Source organism: Cupressus sempervirens, chromosome 11, assembly GCF_028749045.1.
Source record: "Cupressus sempervirens isolate cs-2001-9-10 chromosome 11, ASM2874904v1, whole genome shotgun sequence".
Classification (NCBI taxonomy): Eukaryota; Viridiplantae; Streptophyta; class Pinopsida; order Cupressales; family Cupressaceae; genus Cupressus; species Cupressus sempervirens.
In genome coordinates, this window is record NC_143128.1 from 474,686,009 (window position 1) to 474,703,176 (window position 17,168).

The window sequence follows — 17,168 nt, forward strand, 5'->3', positions numbered from 1 at the left end:
TATCACAAGTTGTAAAGTTATGACCTGTGAAAGAATCTGATCTTTTTTGTCTTTAATTTAGGCTTTTATAAAGGATATGGGCTCTAAGATGGTAAGAGAAAGAGAAAGACTATGTTGATATCCATGAACGAACAAATTAAGTCAATGCAACTCAATATTAAAACAAAGAAGCTTCTTCTGGTTGCATTATGCTTTTAACTTTAATTTCTGAAGCGGTGTATATCCACCCCCAAAAGTTATATAATAAATTTAGTGTTTATTATTCTTTTCTTTTTGTTTTGTATGCATAGATTGAGCTATACCCCTGTGGGGTGACTCTAGTATTTTGTGTCTCCATCATAGCTTTAAATCCATGTAACCTTGCATTGAGTGCATTTGAACTTTGATGTGCCTTGCTTTCTCAGATATAGAGGTCCCTGTGTACACACACACATGCCAGCTATACCCCTGTGACACTAGTATTTTGTGTTTCCATCATAGCTTCAAAACCATGTAACCTAACATTTAGTGCATTTAAAATTTTGTCTCACTTTCTTAAATATGCAGAGATCATTAAAATATGAAAGAAAATGTCTCGGAATTTGAGCAATGATTGGCTATCAAATTGTATTATTGTTCTTTGTTACTTTCCCATTCTAAGGCATGATATAATTTCTCTTCTTTTACTACTAAGATACTGTTGTTTGGTAGCATATTCAGTCTTTTTATCCACAAAGTCTTTGAACACTTACTTTTGGTCTGACCTTTTTATTCTGGTTGCTAAGAACTATTATGATTGTGGAATTTTTTTGATTTAGCATATCAAATTTGAAGGACTTTCATTTGATAGATTTTATCAGTTTTTCTCATGCTTCTTTTACTTCTGCAGGCACGTAGGTTACTACTTGATCCAGCCATACATGAAGAGTTCACTCGTTTAAAGGTAGAATCATGCTCATCTTGAAGTTGATTAAACACCTGTTAATACTCTTCGATAGGGAATTTGTTTCCTGCATTCAATTTCTCATCGTTATCCTTGTGAATGATCTTCATCTCGGAAGAGAAGAATCATTATTATTTTTTATGCTTCAAAACTAAGGAATTTACAATATATAAGCCTTTAAGGCCATAAGATAAATATCATCCAATACACACACACACACACACACACATATACATATACATATACATATATATAAGAAGACATATTTGGACTGAGACTAGTAACCAGAAAAAGATGATATTATCCAATTATTGTGCAGTCTTGGATATATCTACATATCAAGGTCACCAGGAGACAGGGTACTTTGAGACTGGTACTGGTATCGATACAACCTTAGTTACTGATGTGGCCTCCTAGAGCTTGGAGGCAGAGGGGGATGCGGGATGCATTTGGAAGCGCTGTGGATGCCGACAGGATGTGTTTAGTGAGTGCTAACTTCTGTTATATATATATATATATATATATATATATAGACAATTGTTGCTGTCCAGAACTTAGCTACAGACCAAATCACTGCCCAGAATTCTGTGATAAGACTCAGTTGCTGCCCATAACTCAGCTACAGGCCTAGTACGGGCCTCAATCAGCTTGTACGGCACCCTTAATGGAATTTTCAGGCTTATATGGAACTGCTATAGCAGTCCCTAACATAGACAGCTCCTTCGTGGTAGTATGACCCTCCAGCGAGTATGTATATAGCAAAGGAAGCCTTTGAATGTGTAAAGTCCCACTCCAACCTTGGATGGCTCTCACAAAACTTCCAATATTGCCTAGATTGGTATGGCCAGCTGATAGACAATTTGTAACAGCAGTTAGCACTCAATAAAGTCGCAGCAGATAGACATTTATATATTACCCTATAAGAGCAATGTTGGGCACTTTGTGAGAGAAAACAGATAGACAATTATATATATAGTGTTTAACAATATTATATATATAAAATAATATTTAACAATATTATGTTATATAGATAATATAATATATATATATATATTTGTGATATTTAGTTTATATATATATACACACAGAGACGCATCCATACACATCTGCATCCCTCCCCACAAAAAAAACACTTTCCGCATCCGTTTTTGAATCTGCATCCAAATTGGTAACTTAGGATACAACTAAGTTTCAAAATAGGTGATAAGGCTACTTTTAAATGCCAATTGTTTTTTGAATAATTAAAAAATTTCCAAAAATATTATAACAGAAAAGGCTAGAACTAAGAAAACAAGAACATTAAATTCAAAGTTTAAATACACAAATCAAAATGTTGAATGCCATTGTGTCAAAGAGTTCAAAAATCACACTACATATTTCATACTAGATTATCATTACATATTGAAATTAAAAAATATTGATATTTTGATGCTGATATGCAAACATAAAACAAAAATCAGAAATCTATTTTCTACTGTTCAAAGTTGGGATCATCCATAACAATCCTTAGCTAGGATGCTCTCCAAATAAGCATCACTCTCAAACTCAGGTTTCTCTTTGGTAGTAGAATTAGGGGTAGTTCATTAAAGCCGTCTAGTTAAACCACTTCATCTACCATGGCTGTAGCTTCTCCATCATGATTGCAATTCAAGGGTTTCATTCCATGGTACCACCACCATTCTACAGGAGCTTCCTTTTTTCACATATCATATAAAGCTTCTAGTGAAGAAAAGTCACAATTCCCACATGAAAATTGATTCCATCAACTACTTAGAATTGAAGCATCTTCACCCTCAACCATTCAAAGTCCCTTCATTGCCTCTCTATCCTCATCTAGAGCCCTTTTATTGGTATCTTGTGTATGATGCCAGTTAGGATTAAAGGCATATGAAACACAAAGAAGGGATGTGTTAAGCTTGTTCCGTATTCCGTGTAACCTTTTTTCTATCAACTCATGTAAAGAAAGACCTTTTGCATCTGTTATTTTTTTGACTCTTTTACACCTGGAATCTTTTTCTTCATAAAATTCACCTAAACTAAAATGATAATTGATTGAATCATCATTAACCAAGGAGATGTAGGCTCCTTAAATAAAGAATAAAAGATGATCTTTCCATGACAGAAATTGATGCAGGAGCATCCTAGGCTTGCTTACAATCCTACATGATTGGAGTTATTTTGGCAAGTGTTGTGGACTCTATCACCAAATAGTGGTGCTCGGTTGCTGAAGGGTCTAGTTGTGGCTGAGGAGCTTGGTCATTGAAGGAGGCTCGATCGTTGTTGGAGCTCAACACTCTTTATAGTGCTCGGCTTGTATTGGGTTACTTGACATTCATTGCAGTGCTCGACATATGTTAGTTGCTCAGCTTGTACTGGGAGCTTAGCATGCACTAGGAGCTCAACAATGGTTGGGAGTTTGCTGATGCTCGGCTTGGTCTTTCTGATGCTTGCCCTGGTCTTGGTTCCTGTAGGTGTTGAGTTGTCTATGAGCCAACTTTTGGTATTTAATTTGTGTTGTAGCCGACTTTGGGGTATTTAACTTATGTTGTAGCCGATTTGTGGCTCAACATATATTTAATATAAGGACTTAATTTAATTTGTAATGAACTGGGCCAACTTGTGGCTTAGTTGGGTGTAAGTAGGGGGTCTTGTGGAGTCTTTAAGTCATTGTCATCCAGCTTGGAGAAAAGGATGAAGTATAGGAGCAAACCTTGAAGGGCTAGTAGCTGTGGCTTGGAAAACTCGTAGATTGCTTGGTGGGCTTGTGAGCACAAGTTAGGATTTCCTTGGGGTTTTCTTCCAGAGTGTAGATCTGGACTAGCTGGGATTAATGTTTGGGTTGGATCTTGAAGGATCTTTCAGAACTGTTATAATAATTGCTGTTGTATTTGGCCGTAACGGGGAAGGCCTTACAACCCCACAAATTGCATGTAATCAGTTGGTATGAATAAAGAGTTGTGATTTGGTATCAGATCTTGCATTGTTGTTGTATTTCCGTTGTGTGTTATTTGATGGGGGCTAGGACATTTTCTTTGGGGATTCTCCTGCCTTGTATTGCATCAGGTGATATCAAAGCAAAGGTTTTCCTGAGTGGGTACATAGATTGCCGAAGTTGAGGCAGTTTGTACCAGGACTGGAAGAGAAGGTTGATCTAGTGGAGCTGATTGATCTTCTGAATTGGTGGATCTATTGCTTTGGATCTTGGAAGATGCCTCTAAGAAGATTGGACCCTAGGGCAATTGATGATCTTAATGATGTTTTGGAAGAAAGGATCTCAAAGAAGATTAGAGAAGAATTTAGATCTAAGATTGCATTGATGAAGAGTGACATGATTGCTAAAATTGTGAGTGCTTTAGGTGGTGTACCTAGGTATGTGGGTCTCGAAGATGGTTATGAGGAAGTTGCTAAAGACTTTGAAGTTACTGGATCTAGTGGTGAGGACAGAACTGATCATGCAGAGAGACCTATTGGAACTAGGGCTGGTCAGTTTGCTAGACCTGGGTCTTAGTTGAAGTTGAAGCATAAGTTGGAGGTTTCTAATTTCTCAGGTACTTTGACTCCTGAAGACCTGATTGATTGGATTGGTGAATTGGAAGACTACTTTGAGTTTGAGGATATTAAAGATCCACTCAAAGTGAGATTGGCACAAACTAAGTTGAAAGGACATGCTGCTCTTGGTGGAAAGAACCGCAAAGAGATAGATAGGAGGAAGGTGAAATGAAGTTCGCTAGATGGAAATTGATGGTGACTAAATTGAAGGCTAAGTTCATTCCTATTGATTATGAACTTGAGTTGTTTAAGCGATTGCAGAATTTGAAACAGAAGGATATGACTGAAAGATTATACTGAAGAGTTCTACAAGTTGACTATTCGGTCTGGGCATAGAGAATTGTCAAAGGAGAAGGTAGCTCGATATATTAATGGTTTGAGATTCAATATTTAGGATGAGGTTGGTATGCTGAATATTTCTTCGGTTGAGGATGCTTATTAGCATGCTCTAAAGGTAGAAGATAAGTTGAAGAGGAAAAGTCAAGGTAATGGTAGAGGGAAGAAGCAGGATAGCTCGGAAAAGGCTAAACTGAGTGCAGAAAGTGAATCAAAACCTGTTGATCAGAGGAGGATAGGTGGAGGTGCTTTTAGTTGTAATTGCTTTAGATGTGGTGAGGAAGGGCATAGATCTTTTGAATGTTCTCATGGTAGGAAAGCTATTGTTGTGAATGAGGTTGTGGTCCAAGACAGTCAGCTTGAGCAAGAGAGTTTACTAGCTCGACAAGTGCTGGTTGGTCAAAGGACACAAAAATCATGTCAGAGGACTAATTTGTTCAAGACTTGTTGTAAATCTGGTGCTAAAGTCTGCAAGGTGATTGTGGATGGTGGTAGTATTGATATTCTTGTTGTTGAGGAGATGGTTTGGAAACTTGGTTTGAAGAGAGTGAGACATCCTTATTGGTTGGTTGCAAGGTGAGCATGCTTTGGAGGTGAGGGAGCAATGCCTTGCTGATTTCCAGATTGGGTAGTATAAGGCTCAAGTGTTGTGTCCTATTGTGGACATGAATAGTTGTCACGTGTTGCTTGGTAGACCTTGGCAGTATGATTGCAAGGCTGTGCATGATTGTGTTGAGAAAGTGTTTACTATTGTGAAGGGTGGCATGAGCCATTCCCCGATTCCTTTGCAGAATGAAGAGCTTGGTAGGAGGAACCTGAGTATTGGTAGTTGAGTTGAGTTGAGGGATTCTGAGAAGTTTGGAGATCAATGTGGAAAGAAGACTTGTAGCACACCTAAGATGGATGAGAAGAAGCAGAAGAACAAGGGAAAGAGTGTGCAAGTTGAAGACTTGGAGGATATGTATGTGAAGAATCAATTTGGGATTTATGTGCTAAATCCCATAAGATGTTCTTTCAGCTATTGAGAACATCTTTTCGAACTTGGGGTGTTTGATGCAAGAGCATCTTGGGCTTGCTTGCAATCTTGCATGATTGGAGGTATTTTGGCTAAGTATTGTGGACTCCGTCATCGACCAGTGTTGCTTAGTTGTTGAAGGGTCTAGTTGTGGCCGAGGAGCTCGGTCATTAAAGGAGGCTCAGTCGTCCTTGGAGCTCGACACTTTCTGTGGTGCTCGACTTGTATTGGGTTGCTCGACATCCACTGCAGTGCTTGGCATATGTTGGTTGCTCGACTTGCACTGGGAGCTTGACATGCACTGGGAGCTCGACAGTGCTTGGGAGTTTGCTAATGCTCTCGGCTTGGTCTTTCTGACGCTCGGCCTGGTCCTGGTTCTTGTAGGTGTCGAGTTTTCTGTGAGCCGATTTTTGGTATTTAATGTGTTGTAGCCGACTTTGAGGTATTTAATGTGTTGTAGCTGATTTTTAGTATTTAATTTGTGTTGTAGCCGACTTTGTAATGTCCCTATTTTAGCAGTTGACCAAGTGTGTGTGCGTTAGCCTTGTTCTACATGGTCTCGAGGGCTAACGAAGGGTTTAATGGGATCCTGGAGTGTTTTGGCCTAGTCATTTCCAGTTTGGGCTAAAACGAAGTTGAGTTACTCAGTTTCAGGCATACTTACTATTTTTAGTAAGTCGGCAGGACACAGTGCAGGTCAATTTTGGTGATTGGATTTGATACTCCTCGGTGAGAGCTTTCCGATGAGCTATCACTCGCATTATTCGGAGTCTGATTGCTAATACATTTTAATGCCTGAAGTTTTATTAAAGTAACGTCTGTTTACCACATAAGTTAATTAAGAATTGCACACAGATAATGAACATGAACACGAACAATAGAACTCTTCTTATTATTATTCGCATATGCCAGAACATTACATTATGCTTGAATGATATCATAAGATCTCATATGATGATTACAATGCTTCTCGAAGGGGTTATAAATACTTTCCGACGAACCTTCCCGAAGGTATCCGTCGGCCAGATACATCATGTCCGCTACAAATTATTTACTGTCGGCTACATAACAAGAACTTTCCCGAAGGGACCCATCGGCTGATACACAATTTCCTTTCCGAAAGGACCCATCAGCCGATACACAATTTCCTTTCCGAAGGGACCCGTCGGTTGATACACAATTTCTACCGAAGGGACCCGTCGGTCGATACACAATTTCTACCGATGACATCATCCCCCCCAAAAAAGAAAAGTCGTCTCCTGACGACTACAGAACAAAACTCAAACAACTAATACAACAATGTCACTTTCACATTCATCTCGTTGCATCTATAGCCTTTGCTAACACAATACTGACTCTTCAAGTTGACCTTGATAGCCACTTGGGCTGCTTTCTTTGCTTCCAACTCCTCGGTACCCTGAGCCAAGTGTCGCTGCACTACCTCCAACTGGATGATCAGTTCCTCCCGAGCTCTCTACGCATCCACCAAGACAGCCTCACGGCCAACACCTACTCTCAGTGCCTCTGGTACACAGACACTCCATGCTTGCAACAGCTCCAAGTCTTCTCGATTGGTCAGACTCCCACGACTGATATCCGCAACGACTGGGGGTCCAGGGGGCAACGCCCCTGGGAGGGTCGAGGGGCACGCCAAGACCAAATTAGCACTCTGAAACCCACACAAAACTGCACAGAACACACCATTTCTGTCATTTTCTGCCGATTCTACACTCTTTTTGGCAATCGCTGATGCTTCCCGTTCCCTATGGCATCATCTGATACTCATTCTGACCATTCTTGATTTGTCGACTTTTTTTTTTTAAGAAAACCTCCTGTCACCCTTCTGTGCTACCAATGTACAGCTACACCATACATCCTGCCACTGTATCGACTCTTTATGCAATATCCTGTAACGTCCTCCAAAGTCTGAATGCAATAACAGGTAGAAGTTGTACGCCATATTTATCATTTATGCAAAAGTCGTACACCATATTATACTGAAAATCCTTACATTGGCTGCTTCAGAAAATCCGTATGGTGATCATGTTGGAAAATCCGTACGATGGCTTCCTTATGTACCGTACAGTTTTTAGGGAAAGGAGTGCCGTACGATTTCCAGGAAAAGTACCGTACGACTTCATACTTGAAGGAGAGACTACCGTACGGTTTTTCACATCTGAAGGATGATGTACGGTTTTCCAGATAATTTAATATGTGTAGTACGGTTTTCAAATTTGAAGTACGATTTTGTAGACAAGGTACGATTTCCATAACTGAAGGTAGGTGTACGATTTTAGTGTAGTACGGTTTTTAAAGAGCTGCATATTGTAACATTGGGACCACCGTACGGATTTTAATAGAGAAGGGTAGCATACGAAATTTGGAAGTAAGGATAGCGTACGGAAATTACAATTTAGAATGCGAGGTAATTGTACGGATCTTTCAAGCATATCATGTGTACGGATTTGGATTGCAAGATTACAAATTTTGAAGAGTGGGGTTTTTGCGTACGGCTTCTACTTGCTATATGGTAGCACAGAAGGGTGACAGGAGGTTTTCAAAAAAAAAAAAACGTCGACAAATCAAGAATGCTCAGAATGAGTATCAGATGATGCCACAGGGTAGAGGAAGAACCAACGATTGCCAGAAAGAGTGTAGAATCGGCAGAAAATGACAGAAATGGTGTGTTCAGTGCAGTTTTGTGTGGGTTTCAGAGTGCTAGTTTGGTCTTGGCGACTCGGGGCACTGCCCCTCGACCTCGTCGGGGGCGTTGCCCCCTGGACCCCCAGTCATTGCGGATATCAGTCGTGGGAGTTTGACCAGTTGAGAAGACTTGGAGCTGCTGTAGGCATGGAGTGTCTGTCTACCAGAGGCACTGAGAGTAGGTGTTGGCCGTGAGGCTGTCTTGGTGGATGTGTAGAGAGCTCCGGAGGAGCTGATCATCCAGTTGGAGGCAGTGCAGTGACACTTGGCTCAGGGTACCGAGGAGTTGGAAGCAGAGAAAGCAGCATAGGTGGCTATCAAGGTCAGCTTGAGGAGTCAGTATTGTGTTAGCAAAGGCTATAGATGCAACGGGATGAATGTGAAAGTGATGTGGCAAATCAATATTGTTGTATTTGTTGTTTGAGTTTTGTTCTGTTGTCGTCAGGAGACGACTTTTCTTTTTGGAGGGGATGATGTCGTCAGAGGAAATTGTGTATCAGCCGACGGGTCCCTTCGGAAAGGAAATTGTGTATCAGCCGACGGGTCCCTTCGGGAAGGAAATTGTGTATCGATCGATGGGTTCCTTCGGAAAGGAAATTGTGTATCGGCCGACGGGTCCCTTCGGAAAGGAAATTGTGTATCGACCGACGGGTCCCTTCGGAAAGGAAATTGTGTATCAGCTGACGGGTCCCTTCGGCAAGGAAATTGTGTATCTGCCGACGGGTCCCTTCGGAAAGGTTCTTGTTATGTAGCCGACGGGTCCCTTCGGAAAGGTTTTTGTTATGTAGCGGACATAATGTATCTGGCCGACGGATACCTTCGGGAAGGTTCTTCGAAAAATATTTATAACCCCTTCGGGAAGCATTGTATTCATCTTATCATGATATCTACCATCAAAGCATAATGTACTGTAGGCATATGCGAATAATAATAAGAGTTCTGCTGGTTGCTGTTCAAGTTCGTATTCATTGTCTGTTTCTTAATTAATCTATGCGGTAAACAACGTCTAATTTAATTGTAAAATATTAAAGTGTTACTTTAATATTTATTTTATGGGGATGTGTACCCAAGGGAGACATAAGGGGTATTTTAATATATGTTTTATATATTACACATCTTTTATCCCACATTGCCCATATGAGTTGAGCGGACCCTTGGAAATAGAATAAAAGGAAGCATTTGTGGCTTCATTAGACAGGTTGAATATGAGAAGAAATTGGTGTGTGAGTTGCAGCTCCGTTCTTGGCATTTGAGGATGTTTATCCTCTCTTGTAACATTCTAGACGTCATTCCCTTGGGGTTTGGCCTTCGAAATTCTTTGTTATCGGCTTCATTATCAGGCAGTTTAGTTGCATTTCCGACTACAGGCAAATTTGGTATTTTGCTCATATCTTCTTCACTACTTGTCCAACGCTTATGCCACTTTGAGGGAATGATATTACCAAGGTAGTGGACTGATTGAAGGAAAAAGTACTGTAGCAGCAAGTTCGAAAGCATGGGCTGGAGTATTATGTCAATAATGTTGAAGTAATTAGTGAGTTGATAAATTTGCCATGTATTTGGTTTTATGAATTCTGAAAATAACATTTTATTGGCAGCAGTTCATTTCCACTTTGTATATTATAGTAGTTTCTTTCTTGTTTATGTTGTATGATACCAATTTCATGCACAAAACACAACAAACAAATAAACATTTGATTTTTAGAGTTATAATGGGTTTAAAACATTAAATGGAGAAATAAGAGGTTGAATGCAAACTGTTTGACATAATTCCTTTCAGCAATTTGGTTTAGTTTTTGGGACATTCAGGGGTGCCCATTACAGTGGTATCAAAGTTATAAGTCCTGCCATCCTGTGGAGGTCTTATAGGGAATTTGGAACAACCGGATAGAGGGAAAAGTGTTTGACGAAATGTCAAAACACTAAAATCAGAAATAAATAAATAAAAACACAGGCTAAGCATTTATGTTTGAGCATGCAATAGGGGCCTTATAATTTTCGTGATACCAGAGCAAGACAAAATAGGATTTCAGACTTGCAAAGCAAACAGTCTAGTACATCTGTGCAGGTGGACATTAAATCCAGCCATACAGACACAGAGGAAATATTCTTTGATCGGGACAACAATATGGGTGATCAAGATGACAGGAATACAGGATTAGGTGGAGGCGGGAATGCCGGTCCAGATCAGGGGGAGGTAATGCTTAGACAGTTACTGGATACATTAGAGCAGGGGCAGCGTATGCAGCAGGAGCAGAATAGGCGAATGGACATGATGTTGCAGCTCATGGCTAGACAGATGGGTGTCAATATTAATCCAGGTGATGCCAACAACAGAAACAATAACAATGAGGGAAACAATAACAATGGGGGAAACAATAACCATGGAGGCCAAGGCAACAACAATGGTCCTGAGAATAACATTAATGGTAATAATGGACACGGCAACAACGGGAATGAGGCTGATAACTTTAGACATGTTGCACGCCCAGCGCGAACTGTGAGCTCGAGACCTCTTCTACCCACTTTCCCACCCAGAGATCCAGTTCAACCAGTAAATGAACCGCAGATTACCGAGTTACAGGATCAGTTCAGGAGGGACTGGGAGGCTAGTGGATCGGAGTTTCAGGTGGATATTTCCCTCAGAGATTATATGGACTTGAGGATGAGACACATGCCTAGAGCAGGAGGGAGGAATCAAAACTTTGAGTTGAGAAAGAAAGTCGGAAAACTTTCTTTACCTTATTATGATGCTTCAGGGAAGATGACTGCACGAGCTTGGGTGCAAAAGGTAGATACATACTTGCAGCTAAATCCTATGCCTGAGGAGGAGGCTATCAAGTATGCGGCTATGCACTTGGATGGTGTTGCACATGAATGGTGGCATCATGGCATGGTGACTTTGGGGCATAATTAGATTACATCCTATGAGGAATTCACTGAAACATTGATTGAGAGATTTGACACTAGGGATCCCGAGTTACATTTCAAGGAGCTAGCACAGTTAAAACAGTCAAGTTCTGTTGATGCTTACATTGCCGAGTTTCAATGCTTGTCTGTACTTGTTACTGATATCTCTCCTAGGAGATTGGTGGTGTTATTTTGTGATGGTCTTGCTGATCCATTACGAGGTTGGGTGAAGGGACATGATCCACTCACCTTAGCTGAAGCAACTAAAAAGGCACGAGATTTAGCCCGTTCGGTATACAAAGGAAAAAACCATTCAACAGATTCTTCCTACCGCAAGGACAAAGACAAAAAACTGTTTCAGAAAGAGTATAGCAAACCTAAAGAAGGATCAAAAGGACTAGACAATGAAACCTTGAATGAACTTCGAAAGAAGCTGTGCTTCCATTGTAGAGAGCCTTGGGACTTATCTCATAAATGTTCTCTCAAGGCTAAGGCAAATCAAATGGAGTATTTTTCAGCAGAAGAGTCAGAGTCAGAGGGGGAGGATCAGCACTCCGATTCAGATGAGGGTAACACTATAGAGGAAAGTAGCATTCCTAAGGATGATAGATCGTTGACACGCTTGATAGGGGCCCAAAAGGCAATCACATTTAAGGTCAAGGGTACTATCCAGGGGTAGAAAGTGATATCTCTTATTGATACTGGGGCTACACATAACTTCATAGATGCACAGTTGGTAGCCAGGAGAGGGTTACAGACAGAGGAGCATGATGGGTTTAGAGTCATGGTGGCTAACGGTGATAAATTATTATGCACTCGGAAGATATCTAATCTTCGCATCAGGTTTGGAGATGGCTACGAGTTGGAGGATGAGTTCTATGTTGTGGACATGGGAGATTATGATGTCATCCTCGGCATGACATGGATGGCTTCACTAGTTGAGTTCACACTCAACCTAGCGAAATTGGAGATGAGATTCCAGCATGAGGGCAGAACTGTGGTACTTAGAGGACTTTCAGATGGAGGTTGCAGAGTAGTGTCCTTGAGGAGAATGCAGAGACTTTTTCGTCATGATGACATAGAGTGGGCGGCAGAGTGCTACATTATGCCAACTTCACCAGAGCCACAAGAAAAGAGTCATCCACCTGATATCCAGAAGATACTTGATAGAGATGCTAAAGTATTTAGCGATATTCCTCATGGGGTTCCTCCTGACAGAGGGATGGAACATGTTATTGAGCTCGAGGAGGGAGCCAAACTAGTTATGATTACTCCCTATCGTCATCCTAAGAAACACAAGGATGAGATAGAGAAGGCGATTAAGGATTTGTTGGAGATGGGGCATATCAGGCCCAGTAAGAGCCCCTTTGCTTCAGGAGTAGTATTGGTAAAGAAGGATGGGACGATGCGCATGTGCATCGATTACAAGGCACTGAATAAGAAAACAATTAAAAACAGGTATCCCATTCCTAGGATTGATGAGCTGATTGATGAGTTGCATGGGGCATGCTTCTTCACCAAAATTGATTTGCGATCCGGATACCATCAAATCAGGATGAGAGCAAAGGACATTGAGAAAATAGCCTTCCAATGTCACTATGGCCACTTTGAGTTCATGGTTATGCCATTTGGTCTAACCAATGCACCCGCTACATTTCAGAGTTGTATGAACCAGGTATTCAGGAAGCAGCTGAGGAGATTTGTCTTGATCTTCTTTGATAACATCTTGGTCTTCAGTAAGACCTGGGAGGAGCACTTACATCATCTGGAGGAGGTGTTATCTATTCTGGAGAAAGAGTCATTGTATGCCAAGGAATCTAAATGTGAATTTGGCATGACTGAGCTCCTTTACCTTGGGCATATCATTAGTGCAGATGGCGTTCGGGTTGATCTCGAAAAGATTAGAGTTATTGTAGAGTGGCCTACTCCCACAAACCTTACACAGCTTAAGGGATTCTTTGGCTTATGTGGTTTTTATAGGAGGTTTGTTAAGGGATTCTCACAGGTTGCAACACCCTTGACAGATCTTACCAAGAAAGGAGTCATCTTGATGGACATATGATAAGTGGTGTTATAACAATACTCTCCCATATGCAACCATCTGATCCAAGCCTTTTGTTGTGCAGTTACATAGTTCCTCAAATATCCTTCCACCCATTTATTCACAATCTCTGTTTGTCCATCTGTTTGCGGATGATAACTAGTGCTAGGTGTAAGATCTGTACCACACAACCTAAACAACTCTTGCCAAAAAAAACTCATAAACTTACTATCCCGGTCGCTGACAATGAATCTGGGCAGCCCATATAACCTGAATATTTCTCTAAAGAAAAGATCTGCCACTTGTGTTGCTTTGTAAGTGGACGAAATAGCAAAGAAGTGAGCAAACTTCGTCAAGCGATCCACCACCACATAGACGCAATCCCTTCCCTGCACTCGTGGTAAACCAGTGATGAAGTCCATCGAAATACTTTCCCATTTCCTATCAGGAATGGGCAAGGGCTGTAATAAACCTACAGGAAATGTGTGCTCTCCCTTATTCTGTTGACAAACCACACACTCCCTGACATACCTCTGAACATCATCCTTGAGCCCTTTCCATGAAAACCACTCTCGGATCTGCCTGTAGGTCTTGAAGACCCCCGGATGTCCAGCTGTGGGTGCATCATGAAATGCCTTCAGTATCGCCTCTCTCAAATGTGATGACGGAATCAAATAAACCCTGTCCTGAACTCTGATCAATCCATCTATCACCTCATAGCGATCATCTTGTATGGTACCTGAAATCAATCCAGAAGCCCAAGCATCTCCGACATACTCTGCTATAATCCGATCTCTCCAATCTCCTGAAATCTCTGCCAGAGCACATAAGTGAAGTCTCCGAGATAACGCATCAGCCACCACATTTTTCTTACCTTTGACAAACTCTATGTCAAAGTCATAAGCCTGCAATTTAGTCACCCATTTTTGTTGCCGGTCATTAAGATCACGCTGGCTCATGAAGTATTTAATACTGTTGTGATCAGTCTTGATCACAAAACGTCCACCTACCAAATATGATCGAAATTTGGCCAATGCATGCATTATGGCCAACATCTCCCAGTCATAGACAGAATAACTCTTCTCAACTCCCCGGAGCTTTCTACTCTCAAATGCAATGGGATGCTTCTCCTGCATCAATACTGCTCCAATCCCATCACCTGATGCATCACAATGAAGCTCAAAAGGCTTCGTGAAATCCGGTAGAGCTAGAACTGGACATGAAGACATTACCTGCTTGAAATGCTGAAAACACCTCTGTGCTGCCCTTGTCCACACAAAGGCTCCTTTCCTGGCACTCTATGGTTATGAAGCACCTAGCTTCATGGATTTAGTTTTGGGGGACAGTAGAGTGCCCAAAGCCAAAAACTTATTGCAAGATAGTCAGGACATCCTGAAAGTGCTCAAAGAGAATATACAACAGGCCCAGAATCAACAGAAATTGTATGCTGATCAGCACCGAATAGAGCGTAGCTTCGAGGTAGGGGATATGGTTTACTTGAGGCTACAACCATATAGATAGTCATCGCTCAAGAAGAGCGCAACTAAAAAGTTGAAACCTAGATTTTATGGTCCCTACAGGGTGATTCGCAAAGTGGGCAAAGTCGCCTATGAGCTTGAGCTTCTAAAGGGCAATCGAGTGCACAATGTGTTTCATGTGTCTAGGCTTAAGAAAGCCATTGGTCAGAGTGTAGTGCCTTTTGCAGATTTACCCCCTTTGGATGAGGAGGGGAAGCTTGTGTTAGTACCTGAGGCTATTCTGGACACCAGAGAGAGGAAGCTTAGAAACAGGATAGTGAAGGAGTATTTGGTCAGATGGAAAGACCTGCCGGAGGAAGATTCTACATGGGAGAGTGAGCAAGTTATTCAGCAGGCTGGACTGAGATTGCTTGAGGACAAGCAATTTCAATGGGGGCGGACTGTAATGTCCCCATTTTAGCAGTTGACCAAGTGTGTGTGCGTTAGCCTTGTTCTACATGGTCTCGAGGGCTAACGAAGGGTTTAATGGGATCCTGGAGTGTTTTGGCCTAGTCATGTCCAGTTTGGGCCAAAACGAAGTTGAGTTACTCAGTTTCAGGCATACTTACTATTTTTAGTAAGTCGGCAAGACACAGTGCAGATCAATTTTGGTGATTGGATTTGATACTCCTCGGTGAGAGCTTTCCGATGAGCTATCACTCGCATTATTCGGAGTCCGATTGCTAATACATTTTAATGCCTGAAGTTTTATTAAAGTAACGTCTAATTTAATTGTAAAATATTAAAGTGTTACTTTAATATTTATTTTATGGGGATGTGTACCCAAGGGAGACATAAGGGGTATTTTAATATATGTTTTATATATTACACATCTTTTATCCCACATTTCCCATTTGAGTTGAGCGGACCCTTGGAAATAGAATAAAAGGAAGCATTTGTGGCTTCATTAGATAGGTTGAATATGAGAAGAAATTGGTGTGTGAGTTGCACCTCCGTTCTTGGCATTTGAGGACGTTTATCCTCTCTTGTAACATTCTAGACGTCATTCCCTTGGGGTTTGGCCTTTGGAATTCTTTGTTATCGGCTTCATTATCAGGCAGTTTAGTTGCATTTCCGGCTACAGGCAGATTTGGTATTTTGCTCTTATCTTCTTCACTACTTGTCCGACGCTTATGCCGCTTTGAGGGAATGATATTACCAAGGTAGTGGACTGATTGAAGGACAAAGTACTGTAGCAGCAAGTTCGAAAGCATGGGCTGGAGTATTATGTCAATAATGCTGAAGTATTATGTCAATAATGCTGAAGTAATTAGTGAGTTGATAAATCTGCCATGTATTTGGTTTTATGAATTCTGAAAATAACATTTTATTGGCAGCAGTGCATTTCCACTTTGCATATTATAGTAGTTTCTTTCTTGTTTATGTTGTATGATACCAATTCCATGCACAAAACACAACAAACAAATAAACATTTGATTTCTGGAGTTATAAGGGGTTTAAAACATTAAACGGAGAAATAAGAGGTTGAATGCAAACTGTTTGACATAATTCCTTTCAGCAATTTGGTTTAGTTTTTGGGACATTCAGGGGTGCCCATTATAGACTTTGGGGTATTTAATTTGTGTTGTAGCCGACTTTTGGGTATTTAATTTGCATTGTAGCCAACTTGTGGCTCAACATGGTATTTAATGTAAGGGATTTAAGTTAATTTGTAATGAACTGGGCCAACTTGTGGCTTAGTTGAGTAAAAGTAGGGGGTCTTGTGGAGTCTTTAAGTCATTGTCATCCGGCTTGGAGAAGATGATGAAGTGTAGGAGTGAACTTTGAAGGGCTAGTAGTTGTGGCTTGGAAAACTAGGAGATTGCTTAGTGGGCTTGCAAGCACAAGTTAGGATTTCCTTGGGGTTTTCTTCCAGAGTGCAGATCTGGACTAGTTGGGATTAATGTTTGGGTTGGATCTTGCAGAATTATTATTGTAATTGCTGTTGTATTTGGCCATAACCGGCAAGGCCTTGCAACTCGGTATATTGCATGTAATCAGTTGGTTTATGAATAAAGAGTTGTGATTTGGTATTAGATCATGCATTGTTGTGTTTTCGCTGTTTGGTTATTTGTTGGGGGCTAGGACATCTCCTTTGGGGATTATCTTGCCTTGTACTGCATCAGAAATAGTTGAGAATAGAAACACAACAGACATAAAGGAAATTTCCTAAAC

At 40.9% G+C, this 17,168-nt stretch overlaps 1 protein-coding gene across 9 annotated transcripts in view; it reads left to right on the forward strand.

The window, feature by feature from the left end:
* Nucleotides 1–17,168, forward strand: part of LOC149530434 (FKBP12-interacting protein of 37 kDa-like) — a 242,883-nt gene that overhangs the window by 90,793 nt on the left and 134,922 nt on the right. For all 9 annotated transcript variants that reach the window (XR_016358416.1, XR_016358414.1, XR_016358415.1 and 6 more), the window contains one exon: nt 869–922. Coding sequence is in view for 3 of the 9 variants with exons in the window: in XM_089808483.1 (XP_089664609.1) it covers nt 869–922 (54 nt within the window). In the remaining 6 variants the exon portion in view is untranslated. The remainder of the gene's footprint in view (nt 1–868; nt 923–17,168) is intronic.